The sequence below is a fragment of the Osmerus mordax genome, chromosome 2, assembly GCF_038355195.1.
Source record: "Osmerus mordax isolate fOsmMor3 chromosome 2, fOsmMor3.pri, whole genome shotgun sequence".
NCBI classification, from domain to species: Eukaryota; Metazoa; Chordata; class Actinopteri; order Osmeriformes; family Osmeridae; genus Osmerus; species Osmerus mordax.
In genome coordinates, this window is record NC_090051.1 from 16,118,826 (window position 1) to 16,134,029 (window position 15,204).

At 47.2% G+C, this 15,204-nt stretch overlaps 1 protein-coding gene across 7 annotated transcripts in view; it reads left to right on the plus strand.

Moving 5' to 3' along the window:
* myo1b (myosin IB) overlaps positions 1 to 15,204 on the plus strand; it is a 53,266-nt gene that overhangs the window by 11,430 nt on the left and 26,632 nt on the right. For all 7 annotated transcript variants that reach the window (XM_067250660.1, XM_067250668.1, XM_067250676.1 and 4 more), the window contains exon 4: positions 12,618 to 12,712. In XM_067250660.1, coding sequence (XP_067106761.1) covers positions 12,618 to 12,712 — 95 coding nt within the window. The remainder of the gene's footprint in view (positions 1 to 12,617; positions 12,713 to 15,204) is intronic.

Genomic DNA, 15,204 nt, shown 5'->3' on the forward strand with positions numbered 1-15,204 from the left:
ACATTGTTTCCTTAGCAAACAATGCTGACTGCAGGAGCCTATTTCTTGGGACTGTTCACGGTTGCATCACCTGTTGTGTTCCAATGGTGTTGGTGAATGCTCATGCCCATGAATCAACACTAAACAGTTCTGTGCCTAAGGTTATCCCCTTGAACCAAACTGTCTAGTTTGTTGCGAGTCAGCCTCTCTCATAAATCCTCTCAGACAGGACTGGGGAGTGGGACAGACCTTAAGGAAAGAGGTTTAGATGGTTATCCTTTTCAGCCTAGGGCAGAGGTCACACGAAATACCATGATCAGTGTCTCCGACAGGGCCATACTTAAGAGATGGATCAAAACATGACAGAGTAATGGCTTGTAGACATGTTGCTTGTCATCCCCGGGGCATATTTTAAACAGTTTGGGTAAGTCACAGTTTACAAGTGAACAGATGTTGTCAAAGACAAAACTATGATGTAAACCAGCTAAAAGGAATACAGTACACTCTGCTAGTGATTGTCAGGCAAGGCAATTAAGCGTCCTATAATTGGAGGGGCCCTCAGTGTTCCCAAAGTGTTTGTCAAGGCTGGAATGGTTAAAAAATGGATCTTCATCCTCATGTTGCACCAATCTGGACCTGCGTTTGTGTGCTGACCCTGCCCTCTGTAACATGAAACCTGTCACCAAGTTATCACTAGGGATGTTTGTCACCCTGAACCCAGCTTGTGCTTGTCTAATACATAAACAAGCACAGGTGCATCTTCATAAATGGCCAATATGGCAGATTGGGTCAGTAGAGAAGTACGGGTACAGGACATAACTGTTACTTGAACCCCTCCAGTTACAGAGGCAGCTAAGGATGCTACTGTAACTGAAAACAGACATTTTAATATATGTATCAGAGCAGTCAATGTAGTCCCATGTAGCTCTTCCTTTGTTATGCAAGCAGTGTGATAAAACGGCAATCATCTAGATGTAATATATCAATATAGCTTTTTTAGTAAGACTTTGCACTTGGTGCTGAACAATTTGAGTCACCGGAGATACTGGAAGCAAGCATTGGATGTGATGTTAATTTCCTTTAACCCCACAACCTTTATCAGATCCACAAATGACTAAAGTCAACACTGCTGCCAGTCTTCATGCGTCAAGAAGTTCAGCACCCTGGGCGGAACGTGTCCTAAGGACAGAGTTTAGGTGAATAAGCCACACCTCCACATAACCGATCAAACTGGGCTTTCAAAGGTCGCTCATGCAGATCCACATTTACTTAACTTGGCAAGATCTTCAGTACATACAGCCCTGCGGATGCCTCGTTTTCCTTTCGCCCGCTACCCAAGGCCACGATGGTGTTTTAACATGAACACAGCGTGCATGCAAATCTGAAACATGAGCAGGAGTTAAATCCAAAAGAGAGAGTTGATCATCAACCGTAGCTGTGTTTTCTTCTGTAGGAGGGCTCATCTAGTCTCCATCTTAAGAATGATCTTGATTCTTTAGGATATGGAAGGATGACCATTTAGGAAAGAAATAGAATTAATTTAACTACAACCTAAACCCTACTCATTTATGTCGTTTGACTTGTTGGAAAAAAATAAAAAATAAGCATTTCCATAACATGAATGGCCTCCCAGTTCACCATCCTCATGGTCTGATTCCCCTAGAGGCTGTGGTCATTGTGTGGGTCTGATCTGGTCTGCCTAAAGGGGATCAGGGTTGGCCTTTAATTAATGTAACACTGGGGGGTCCTGTGGGGCTGCGCACCTCCCTCCCTTCCCTTCCCCATACTTCATTAGAGACTTGAACACCCTCTAACCAGTAGCAAAGGACAGCCCACACCAGGCCAAAACCACAGCTTGGCTTAGCTAGGCGGCCTGGCTCTGTTGTTGCACTGAAACCTTAGTCTGTGAAGCTCTGTTTTTACTCCAAACAATGATGAGTCACTGTCCGAGTTAGGTTTACATTAACAATAAGAGTTTGGGTGAGCGCACACGTCATTTGAAGTCTTCTGACGTGCCATTTTACCAAGTTGACCTTGCTCCTTTCATCTTGGGAGGAACAGGACAGTCTTGCGGAGAGGGCAGTGGTATAGTGTAGAGGAGTCGTCTATAGGTGCATCAGTCTTTCCACAGAGGAGGTTTGGCAGGTCATTTCAGAGTCACACAGACGGTCAGTGTTGTGACCAGAGCTGATCAGAAGAGAACTTTCCCAGATTCTACCGGCATTTTAGTTAGTATTATTATACATTTTTGAAATTGCATACAGTGACTAGTAATACTTAGTACTTGTCAGTTTTGCAAAATGACCTCTAAATAAACATTCTAATATTCCATGTCAATAAAAAAAGGGCACATTGGAGGTAATAAAACATGAGCACAGACACATTTGTGAGTTTTGCTTCCTGGTTTATGCAGTGTTCAGTTTTGGCTGAGTTTCCAAAGATTACAGACAAGATAAGGCTGTGCCATAATTACTGGTGATAGAATAGCTTTCCCGTCAACTATGAACACTTGGCCGCATGTATGCTTTGACTTATCTGGATGCAAGGCCAAAGCCATCACTATCATTAGCTTCAATATGCCTAGGCTAGCTGCTTATAGGAGGAGCCTGATGTGGCCATATTAAACTGCTGTGAAGGTATTTGTCTACGTGTCTTCAGAATATGGCCGTTAAATGTGTAGGATTTGAATCTAGAATGTCTGCCATGGACACGGTTTCTCTGTAGATGAGCAGGGTACTGTTGTGCCGAGGTCTCAAGAGCCAGCAGTCTAGCTGAGTTGTGAGATCATTGACTCCTGTGAATGAGTTTGCTCACTTTTCTTGTCAATGCAGAGCTGCCCCTAGGACACACAGCAGCCTGCTAAGGCCTGGCTTCTCACTCCCAGATGTTTAATGCATACTGCACAAACACCCGCTTTCACACACCTACATGCAAATAACACAGGCCTGACCTGTAATAACACAGACCAACTCAAAGAGCGAACCCTTTGGACTCTTGATATCGATTTATCAGTACAGATTAGATCAGTGTATATTTTAATTTCTTTATGAGACATAATGTTCCGTCTCAACCACAACCCCCCACCTGTAACCCGACCGTACCCCTTAGTAGGATCCCCTGGCATGGTCCATGGTGGGTCTGCATGTTGGGAGTTGGCAGTAGCACAGCATGGGCTATTCAGCAGACAGTGTTTTCTTTAACCGCTTGACTAAAACCTGCAGTGGCACGGCTGCTCTGCTGACCAGCCCGCTGACATCACCTTACAACGCAAGAGGCATAGTTACACCAGGCTTCTATGAGCTAAAACAAATTACTACTGGAGCTGGTTTAGAGCAGTTTGATTGTGTATTTTACAGTATAATGAAGGGCAGTGGTGTATTTCTTCCTTTTTTTTTCTTTCTGTTACCTGATGGGGTTATGAAAAGTTGTTAAACACCCAGGGTAGATCAGTCTAGATAAAAGAGAGGTTATTGGCCTATCAGAAGGTTACTTATTTACAGTATTGCTAGAATAGTGAGTCAGACTGTAACCATACCCATTTATGCTACTGAGTGAATATGGTATTACAACATTCTTGCCACAATCTATTTCCCTGTTTGTGTGTGTGTGTCCACACCTGCTCTTTGATCACCAGGGATCTGAGGGGGTGGGGAGTAGCACTGCAGCTGCCCCCCCACACACACACACACACACACACACACACACACACACACACACACACACACACACACACACAGCCCCGACTGGCTGCTCTAATGGGCTCTTATTGAGTTCCATTGTGATCAGAGCCCATTACAGGGGGGCTGTGATGCAGCCCAGGCCTTGACTAGACACAGACTACAGACCAGAAGACACCCATCCCCTCCCCCTGTGGACAGAAGAGGACAGCGTTGGTCTGTCTGCCCAGATGAGCCGTTGCTTATTAAACGGCAGGGGTTTTCCCCCCCTTCAACACATCTTTGGCATCATGGGGTGATAAATAATCATGGCCCGTCTCGCCGCCGTCGCGGCCGTGCAGATGGTGTTGCCTGTCTTTTGTTTGGCCCGGTAGCCAGCCCTTGCAAAGATTGAACTGGTAACAGTGGTGAAGTGGACAGCTCGATTTCTCCTGGTGGGGGGATTGTGTTCCGCCTGGGTGTAATGAGGTAATCAGACCACTGTTCCAGACCCTCTCGCTCAGTGCTCACAGGGCATTGTGGGGGTTGGCCACCAGGGCTTCAAGATTCACCGATAGGTCACAAAGGCCCGGCTGAAAGGCATTATGGCCATTTTGGGTTTCCGGGAGAGGGTGGTGTGGTTAGGGGACTGTGGGGAATACAGGCTTTTAGAGTCAGGCAGGACACCATTTCTGACCCTAGGGATTTCATAGGCATTAGGTTATGTCAAGGAAATCCTATCTGGCGATGATTGAATCATACACAGATCAAAGGAGCACAAGGCCAGCTCTTCGCTCCAGGAACCTTGTGAATTTTCAGTCCTCGCTAGAGGTGTTACGGGCCCTATTAGCACAGTGGAGGCTGTCAAGGTCAGGCTCCAGAGGGACTCGCTCATGTTTCACTGTGCAGATAGGCCAGCCTGATGGGGGGGTGTCCACGCTGTGGGAACACAGCCTCCTGGTGGGTGTCTCTCCTCAGCTCAGACTCAGGAAGCTGGCCCGTAGGCCCGCTAAGAGGCTCATCAGGACTTATCCCGGATTCTGGGCTCAATCTGAAAATGACATGGTCACCGCTGCTCCAGCTCGTAACCTAATATGATTGCAGTTTTGCGTCAGCTCGACGCTGGCACCCGCCGAGATGGGCTGATGTGGTAGATGTGGCTCCCAGGTTTGGCCTGTGCCTTTTTTGCGCTAAATGTCTCGTTACGCTGTAAAAGCGACCCACGCTATCTGTGGGAGAGGGGCTTGGTCGAAACCAGAGTGTGTTCACAGGCTTGAGCTGACACACCAGGTGCATGATGGGACAGGCCTCCCATAGAGGGGCCTGTGATCCCGTGTTCCAGGACAGAGGTAGGTCGAGCATGAATCAGTGTGGGAGTTGTTTGGAGGCAGCAGGACGAGAATAATGAACATTACGCTGCGCACCGCCCAGGTTTCTCTCCATCTCCTCCTACATGCAGGGGAGGCGTGCGGGCTGTTTTCGCAGGTTGTTTCTATTTAAGGTGGAATTTGAGCGCATCAGCAGTGTGTGGGTACAAGATGTGGACGTCAGCCATGGCATGTCAGTGTCTGGGAGTCCCGTTCTAAGTTTGGGCACGGAGAGAGGCTTCATTAGTGCGCGCAGTGTGGACGCTGGTTCTGTTGAGTGCCTGTTTGACTTGGTCTCTCGGCGCCAGATCTCGCATATATGTGGGGAGGCTTGGAGGCTAGTCTCTATCCAGGGTGTGGGCCAGATGTCTGGCTTAATGGCCACTGTGAATCTCTCTCCCCAGCCTCACAGCATGACGGGTCTCCTGCTATAAAGCTGAGCTGGAGCCCCAAATGGCAAAACAAATGACAGGACATATGGCCAACACACCCAACACACTTTTCACAGTAATTATCTTCTGAGTGGCCTAAGAAATCCATCACCCCCCCCCCCCCCCCCCCTTCATCTATTGTCAAATTGACCCACAACACAACGAATAGGCCTACTGTAATTGTCTCTGTGTGAAGCAGTATTGAAGTCATGGTGATGCGCCATGGTAACGTAGCTACCATGGTGATGAGGCTGTGGACTCTAGACTCTCTCTTTTATAGTAAGTACACATTTGTTTGCATAGTCAGTGATAATGATGCTGATCAATCAAGGGGGTGGTTCTGACGGATATGTGTTTTGCGCATCTGTTATGGACGCAGTCTGGGACTATACAAAGTATTAAAAAAACCCAGCCCTCGAGTCTCTTTTAAATCTATTTACTGTACTCATTTGTTTACTTTCCAGGAAACCTTGGAACAGAACATTTTAGCCAGGCAGAATGCTGTTTTTTCTTGGAAAGGAGGTTTACCTGAAATATTCTTCACCACCCTCTCTGACAAACATATCTTTATTTTTTATTGAGCAAAAGGTATTCTTTATCAAATCCAAGTGAAGTTCTTTATAGTTCTCCTCATCCCCTTGGCTCCAAGAAATCACGATCAGCCACATTATGAACAGTTCTTTGTCCTACTTACAACATGCTGTCGGAACAATAATTGTTAGTGGGCTCTAAAATCTGCCATTCTGACCCAGGTGGGCTGAGCAGCGCGCTGGAGCACTTGTGTGCTGGCGTGACGGTGTCCTGGTGAAGGTAGAGAGGAACGAGGAGGCCCTCGCTATGGGTGGGCGAGTGTGTGCCTCCTCCACACACCCGTGTCTGTTAAGAACATAATATGATACTTCAGTCCCTATGGTAACGGCGCACAAACACATGCTTGGGTCTGGTGGATTGGAGCAAGGTTTTGTAACTGACAGGCTCTGCTGCGAAATGATTCCTACCTTCCTTGCTCTACGACTACCTACTACTTCCACTACTTTGTTCTTTTCAACAGACTTTGACTGTTTCACTGGCAGGAGGTGTGGGGAGAGGAGCAGCTCCTGAAAGGTGTTTGAACATCATGTCTCAGTTTGGCTATAGCACTGAATCACCACACTGTATTGAACCACATTGATCGCTGGAACCCACCCTGTGTCAGTCGGTGCTATCGTGACCAGAGATGGAACTCGGTCTTTTTAGAAGTGTACTTCCCTATTCGGTCTGAACAAAAGAATCGTGGTGTAATATTGTTATTGCTTAATAAGTTAATAAGTAGCACAGCTGAATGCAGGCATATTGACCAGATGGATTTCACCAACTTTTCCTTCCTTGTAAACCCCATTACGCAAAGAATCCTGGTGTTATGTACTTGAAGCTCCTCAGATATTATGGTTAGTGTTAATATTTTATATGTATATATATAGACATGGTGGTCTTCTTGATTCACCATACTTGTCATCTTCCAAAATTTGAGGTAAAGTAGATACGTTTATATTCAGATGCTTTATTTATGTGCAAATGAATGCGCATGTCATTTCCTTTCAAGTAGCTTCTCAATTTACACTGACTGAACTTTGCCCTTGACTACGACAAAGTCAATGTTTTTCTTGGTTTCCTCGTTGTTTACATTCCTAAGCATTACTTCCCATGACTTTACTCTGCAGCTGAACATGTGGTTTGAACACGCTTAATCTTGTGGCCTTGACAGTGATGGTGTTTGAGCGGCTCCATACAGTGGAGATGTAAAACGTCCCCTCAGTCCTGTTAAAACAAACTGTCGGACTGATTCATCTCAAGTAATTGGCTTTCAAAGCTCCGCGGATGTGCCCAAAGGTGCACTCTTTCTGTGTTTACCTCTGTACACCCTCTCAGACACCCAGGTGTAGATTACTCGACACCTTGTCACCCCCCCACCCCCACCTCCATCACACTTTCCACAGAAGCACCGGGTGTACTCCATCCTAACCTCTCAACTCTAATGGTTCCATCTGCTCCGTTTCTTTTGGCACCGGCCGTTTTGCAAAATGTCTCAGTACACCCAGCCATGTGACCCTTCAGATCCATACCCCCCCCCCCCATCCCACCCCACCTCATATCCTGATGTGGGCCAGAGTAAACAGCCTCTCCTCGGTGGCACGGGCTGGGGCCGGCCGGCGCTGTCGGCCTGCCAGTCACCCTCTGCCACAATGGCAGTGTCTGTAGTCTGTGGGACCCCGTTTCTGGCCCTCTGACTTAGTTTTGACTAAAGATGCCAGGCCACCACAGGGTCAGGGCACCCTTGGAGACATGTCAAGTGATTTGCTGCTCTGAGGGACATTTGCCTGTGCCCACTCTGTGTTTGTGTGTGTGTGTGGATGGCGATCAATGGTGCCTGGAACTATGCACTCATTGTTTAGACATTTTGAGATTTGTATCTGATGCCGTTTGCACTGTTAAAAGCTGTGTATCAATATAATTGAGTTTAAACAAGCGTAACCATTCTCTAAAGCTCTGCGGGAATGAAAGAGAACTGTATTGTGACAAGCAGCCTCATGATCCTCAGTACAGGAGAATTACTGTGTGTTCATTCTAAACTGACCATCCTTCCTATGGTAATGTCCACACGTGGACTTGGTTGGGCTCACACTCAAGTGTTTCCTTCCACAGAAACGTTTTTGGTTTTCATCTTGGTCTCACAATATACAAAGAGGAGAGCGCCTTAAGGTTGATTGCCTGCGCTGTACACACACTGCACCTCGATGGCAGGACCAGAAGGTAGTTAGCAGTGACTGGGTAGGATGGGGTAGGGAGCAGTAGAATGGAGTAGGCAGCGGTAGGATGGGGTAGGGAGCAGTAGAATGGAGTAGGCAGCGGTAGGAAAGCTGAGTCAGGGAGCAGCAGACTGAGAGGGCAGACACAGGGAAGCATTAAAGTCATCCGGAGCTCTCTGAGCTAAAAACAGGCCTGACTTCTCCTTCTGTTTCCAACATCCTGTGGCATAAAGTGTGTGTGTGTGTGTGTGCTCCTGTCTAAAAGAGACATTGAGGAGGAAGAGCAGGGGGGGTTGGAGTAGGGGTAGGGGTTCCCCTCAGAAGACAAGCCAGTCACGCACACATGCTACCCCCAGAGGCTACTGTAAGACACACACTCGATTGTCTGTAGGTTAAGACTGTTAGCCAACACCCGGGGGGTTTTGCTCCATTTTCATCACTCTGTGCATTTACCAGGGGCCTACGAGGGGGGGAAACTGAATTATCCGATTAGTTCCACTCAATTTGATGCGATCTTGGTGAGCAAGGTTTGTTCTTCAACAATAATGTGCAGCATGTTGGCACGCACAAACACCTGAGAAATGCTTGGAACAGAGAACTGCTTTTGCCTATTTAGTGTGAGTGTGGGGGGGGGAATGCTTTCAGATGGTTCTCTGGATACTTTAGTCAGCAAGGTTTTTTTATGCATGCGTCAGTTTTGCAGGGGTGATTATGCTGTATTTTTCTTTTCAGGATCTGAGAAACTGCTTCAGATGTGGATTGCTCTCATCCATGTTGCAGCAAGCAAAAGCAGTCGGGCCTGAATATTTTGAAGGCCGTTTCTCCTTGTTGTGGTTGCACGTGTGTGTGGTTTAATTCTCTTTGGGGCTCTCCATCGGCTAGCACATGTCGTATGGCAGACCCAGCATGGACGGTGTCCCCATTGTTTTTGTCCCCTATGACCCAGAGCTAGTGATCCCTCCTCCTCTGCAGTGACTCACTGGTCATGGTACCACCTGTGGCTGTCACGGCAGGAAGTGCCGTCTTCCTCTGGTGCTCTATTAGTGTACAACATCCTGTAAGCAGCCCCTGGATAACCCAGATTATAGAGATCAGTGTCTGGAGCTGAGCCAAACATTGTCTGACGTACAACTAATATCAGATACCGTTCCCTCAGTCGTTCACAAGAACAGGGTCAAATCATTGCTGACGACCATGTGCGGTTGAAATGTTTCCGCTGAAATTCAGTCAACATCTGGGCAAAGATCTGCTAAATGCGGCAGGGTCTGTCATTCCCTATTAGAGCTTGGTGGGCCGTCGTTAATTCGGACTAACTGAATTCTGACTTCATTAGAGACTTGAATCTCGTCTGCGGCCCGAGGATCTGGATCTGGATCCGTTCAGAGCATCTCCCCACCCTCTCCACTGCACAGCCCAGCCCGCTCAGCCCTCGCCCTGACCCCCCGAGAACACAGAGGAGGAGGAAGGCGGAGGGGGTCTATTTTCTGCCGTCTGCCTCATGCCGATGTGGCTTTGAGTCCCACCGCTGCCACGAGGAAACCTTAATTACAGCCCTGAGCCCTGGGCCCTAGTGAATGACTGATGGGGGTGTGCCAGGCAGCCACCCTGACCTGCCCCGCCCTGCCTGGGCACCAGCTCCGGTCAGAGACCAAGGGCCCTCCGGGCCAGCGGACTACTTTCATGTCCCATTTGGTGTGCTCTGCTAATTTACACACTGTTAATAAAAGAAGCTGTGGTGCATGGTAACTTGCGTTGGGTGAACATCGAAGAACGTTTCAATCCTTTCATGGTTTACGGATGATTATACTGTACGATCCTGGTAGCCCAGCAGATGGTCTGATCTGATTCAGATTCCCATCTCTGTCACGAGCCGTGGCAGCGCTGTATGGGCCGAGGAGTGTAAAAAAAACAACAAAAAAAACAGATTAGATGCCCTCTTCTTCTTCACAGCAGGAGAGGCTTGGTCTGTGTATGGACAAGTGTAACCAATGAGGGACATTCGTCCCCACCCTGCCCCGCAGACAGAAGGTCCTGTCCCGCTTTGTCGTCCCTCTTGCTGCTCCTCTTGTTCCCGGTGCCTCAGCTTGCAGGCCCATTCATATTGTGATGTGGCCATTCATATTCATATGGGCTGCTCGGGTCATAATGGGTGCCTTGGAGGAGGGAGGGGCCACGTCGCATCACACCACGGCTGCTCATTTGGCCCGTTTCCCGGTAGGAGACCTCCCACCAATTCCCTATGCCCCTCCCCTGTCCGCCCCCCTCCTCCTACCATCACCTCCCTCACCCACACCCGCTATTTGGTAGGCTAATTGTGCGATGGTTGTGTTGCTTTTTGTCAAGCTCCCTTCACAAAGCACCGACATCTGCCGCGCTGCCCTGCACGTCTCAGCAGTGACGTAACCCCCACCACCGCCACCCTTTCTCTCCAAGTGGGGTGCTTTGCTGCACAGGCCAGTTGTGCTGCATGTCGGGCCCTAATCCAGACGTCTGTGTGATGGTGTGGAGAGTCTTGCTGCTCTCATGGCTTCCCGCCACCACGCCAATCAGTTCTTCATTTCAGACGTCAACAAGTAGATTTTGTGGTTAACCTCTGAAGTTGTTACAGTACTCACCACGGTGGGACTCTTGTTAAGACTGCAGGCTATTTTATTTTTTACATTTTATTTAAGTACATTTAACACATTTTGTATATTCAAAATATGTTTAGCAAAAGGTAGAATATGGTTGAAGTGTAACGTTTTTGTGCTTTTGATTGTGTTGAGCGTTGAGGTAGACATTTTTTAAGCCTCGTGTGCGGTCAGGAATTCTGTCAGGCTGGAATTTTGGCGCTTCCAACTACTTAATTAATAACATTATTCACATCATTGGGACTGGAATTGGGTCATGACGTGACACTAAAATTAGACACTTGGGAAGGCAATTTGATACATTCCTCTACAATTGCCTGAAACTAAGGGCCTACATGTACAGTGAACATGGTATGTCTAAAACCCACCCATTATGTTGTATTTATACATTTTGGACAGGTATGCTTGTTATTTTGACAAGCACTGAATGACATGAACATACTTTCCATGGCCGGTGTGGCCCTCCACTACTTGAATTCTCTCCACGTTTCTTTGCTCTGTGAAGGAGTGTCAGAGGTCATCCACTTTTCCTAACCAGGGGGAGTCTATAAAGGCCTGTCAGAGTTTCATTACCCTGTTTTTAATAAGAAACCATCTTCAAACCAGACAGGGGGGGGGGGGGTGTTCAGGGTTTGAGCAGAAGGGGAACGACATGTAACATTTCCTCCACAATCATAGCTATTATTAGTGGTGGCTCTGGAAAATTCCTGAGTAATGAATGTAGAAAAGCACAGATGGGGGGTGGAAATGGGGAAACCTTGCTGGCTAATTTGGACTCCTAGCAGGCTGGGGAAGGAGATGTTGGAGTACTGTAGATGACTGTTTGCCTGCCAAGTGTGATCCATAAAGGCATGGCCTCAACCAATGGGGTGGTTCCTAGTTCTCTTTAGGAGTCTCCCTTGAAAACGAGAGGACCACGCCCCAGTCTCCAGCCTCCCAGCCACCACCCCACCCACCATTATCGTTAACTCACTATCTCAGGCTGTCCCCCATCACCCTTGGTCTTTAGCATCAGAGGACAGTAGAACAATGGCGACCCCAATGCTGTTGGGGCATCCAGTTCTGTCTGCTATACCATGCTCCACTTTCCCATTGTGTCCCAGTCCTGGAATGTAAGTACAATGGGCTTTGCTTTAGGACCACCATTCTCCTGCATGTGAAAGTAAATTATTGAAGCAGAGAGAGAGCATTGTTATGTTTTGCATCTTTAACTGAAGCCATTTTATTAAATAGAGATGATTCTGTTATTTTTGCTGCCTGCTTCATTCAGGGGGTTGGCTGGTGGCAAACAATGACTCTGCCAACAGTTCAGAACGCGCTCAAATTGTTGATGCCACCAGATAGAGCTCAGTGTTATCCTAATCACAGGGTTAGTGCCACAGATGCGACCTAGTTTCCATCTAGGTTGGTATTGATCTGTAGGCATGCAGCCTGGTCCAACTGTTCTTTTTTTCCCCTTTCCTTTCCTTTTTGTTTTTTTTTGGTATACCTCTAGGGCCCAAACATTTATTGTGCAATTATCCCTCCACCAATTCAGGAAAGCACTGGACAACCAAGACCACCCTGCATGAACTGATGACATCTTCAAATACCCTTTTAGTCCATATAATAACATAAGTTGTTTGAAATACATTCCGTAGAACAAGAACATAGAAGTTGCCGTTCTTGATGTTCAATACATGAAGCAGACTGTCAACACACACAATACTCTGTAATTTGAGCAGCGATGTTCTAATAGATCTCCCTGTAATGTCATTGTGTTTTGCAGCTATGCCCTGGCCGACGAGGCTTACCGCTCCCTGCGGGACCAGGACAAGGACCAGTGTATTCTCATCACAGGGGAGAGTGGAGCGGGGAAGACTGGTGAGTCCGACCAAACTCAGCCTGGATCCACTTTATTACGAGGACTGGAAGCAGCCTCAGAACATTTTGAAAGCCGGTCTAACGCAGGTTTAGACTGCCGCACTGGAAGTGAAAAAGATGTGTAGCAGAACATTCTGGTTTAATCTACAGAACAGGCCGTTGTAGCTCCTTGAAACTGCATGGAGGGACACAAAAACTGTCAGGTTCAGATTGAGTTCAAAACCAGAGCTTAGACAGGGCTGTGTTTACAGTATGCATGTGTGTCAGTCAGGTTTACTATAAACTTCAGGTGCATGTAGTGGTGATCCAGTGATGGACATGTACAATAAACAGAAGCTGACAGGATCAGACCTAGGCATATACAGCCACGTATTGTCAGCTTATACTGTGAAATGGTAGATCAAGCTAAATTTCTAATTTTAGGAAGCTGAGGTAACCATCAACTGAGAAATCACACATGCATCACAGAAGCCTGTACCAATGGTATTTCCTGGCTACTTGTTATATAGGGTTGGCAGCGCACTTGATTCCCAGGTGATGGCCACATGGAAGTGACAGGCGAGATGAGGAGGAGTACGTCCCCCACAGTAAACGATGATATCCCTCCACTCAGTGATCAGTCCTTGCACATGCAGGCACAACCACACTCCACAGCTGTGTAAATGTTCACCTCCATCTCCGGCGGTGGTGTTGAGTTACCTTCTGTTCTTCAGCTACTCGAACCATCGCAAGTGAATTTCACATTTCGTTCAGCCTTTCAACTTTGTGAACCCGAAACCCACATGATGATCCGAAGCTGGGAAACACGAGAGGCTTCTTTTTGATGAATCCGGATGTCATTCTGAAGCTGCGTAGCCTCATAAGAACCCAATATGTATCGTGGTAGTGCCGTGCGCGTGTGCATGTGGCGTCTGTCCTTGACATGACATTCTGAAAATCCTCACGGTTCAATCCTGTGGCTCCTCATCTAGAGTGATGAGTCTGCATTAAAGCTGATGCCTCCCACTCAAGTCCATCTGTAGGCCAGGCCTGAGGTCTTTGTGTGTGTGTGCGTGCCTGCGTGCATTTGCGCGCTGCTGGAGTGATTTATAGTCCTGGTGTCAATACAGCTGATTCGGCATTTGGTTTCCATCGCACTTGCTACACATGGCAAACATCTCAGTGGAGAATGGACAGAAATACACTCGTGTTTACATCCAAGGAGGGACTCCCAGTCGTGCCTCTACTCTGCGGTTTACCAGAGCGCTTGATTAAAAAGCTTTATCAATCTCATTATGGTAAAATAACCTTTGTATGGCGAACATGATTGCGATCAAAGTAACATGCGTAACAGGTTAACTTCATTTCCCTGGTTCGCAGGGTCTTGCGCCTTTGCTGTGGCCTGTTCCACCTTCCTCAACTAGAGTTTGTCGACTAAGCATTCGGCCTCTTTGGTAGTTCTTTGGCGAGGGGGGACAGGAGTCTTTAAATCCTGGTGTTTGTATTTGCCAACGACTCATTGGTCGAATCCAGGAAGTCAGTTAGCCGAGGCAGAGAGATGAGTTTGGATTTAGGTAATCTCCTCATCATTTTTATAGGTTTATGCGGGAGGAAGCCTCATGAAAATAGGTCTGGGTTTTTGGGATGGGGGTCAGTGCACTCAAGTAGGAGTACATCACAAATACATACATACTCATAAGGAAATGTCCTGGTATGGTAGTACCTTCATTTGACTATAGTATAGACTGGAGTATTACTGCGTTTGGAGAAGGGCTTTCTGCTGTCCAGGGAGTGATACTACTGTCTGTACTCTTTGCAATACCATTAAATGAAAGATGCAACAATGGGGGTCATTGTGTTGTGTAGATGACAATGCATAACCTCCTTTTCTTGCCTGAGAGATGGCTGAGGCATTAGGTTTGTTTTGACGTCCTGGGACTCATCAAAGGTCAAGATGATCGTTCTCTCCATGATATTGTAATGGAACAAAGCGGCCTCCTTTTGATCTCTAGTGTGCTACCTTTGAGACTGGCACGCCATTGTGCCAGCTCATCTTTCTACTCTTTGTCTTCCTGTCTGTTTTGCCCTGCATTGTCAATTCTGTAGTGCATTCTATAAAGACTTTCATCCAGTGTAAGATTGTTTTGTGTTTATGGCCTCATCTTTAGCCAGAGCCAACTTCTCTGGTCAAATAGCTCGGCTTACACTAAGTCATATGAATCATCTAATCTAGAGGAAGAGATGTTCTGGACATGTTCTAGAGATGTTCTGGACATCATTACAGTTATCCTACCTAACCATTTCCTGTCTACGCACAGAAGTCATCAGGTTCGTCAGACATGCTAGCTGGCCTCAATCCTGGTAGGGGGTTTGTGGCTCGGGGTAAACTTGGGACAACTCAAACACGTCTTCTGAAAGCTGGGGTTAGGCTTAGTGTACCGGCAATATTATAAATCATGTTCTCGCAGTAGAGTAACGGCCCTCTAACTTTGGAAGTGGCGATGGCTATGGAG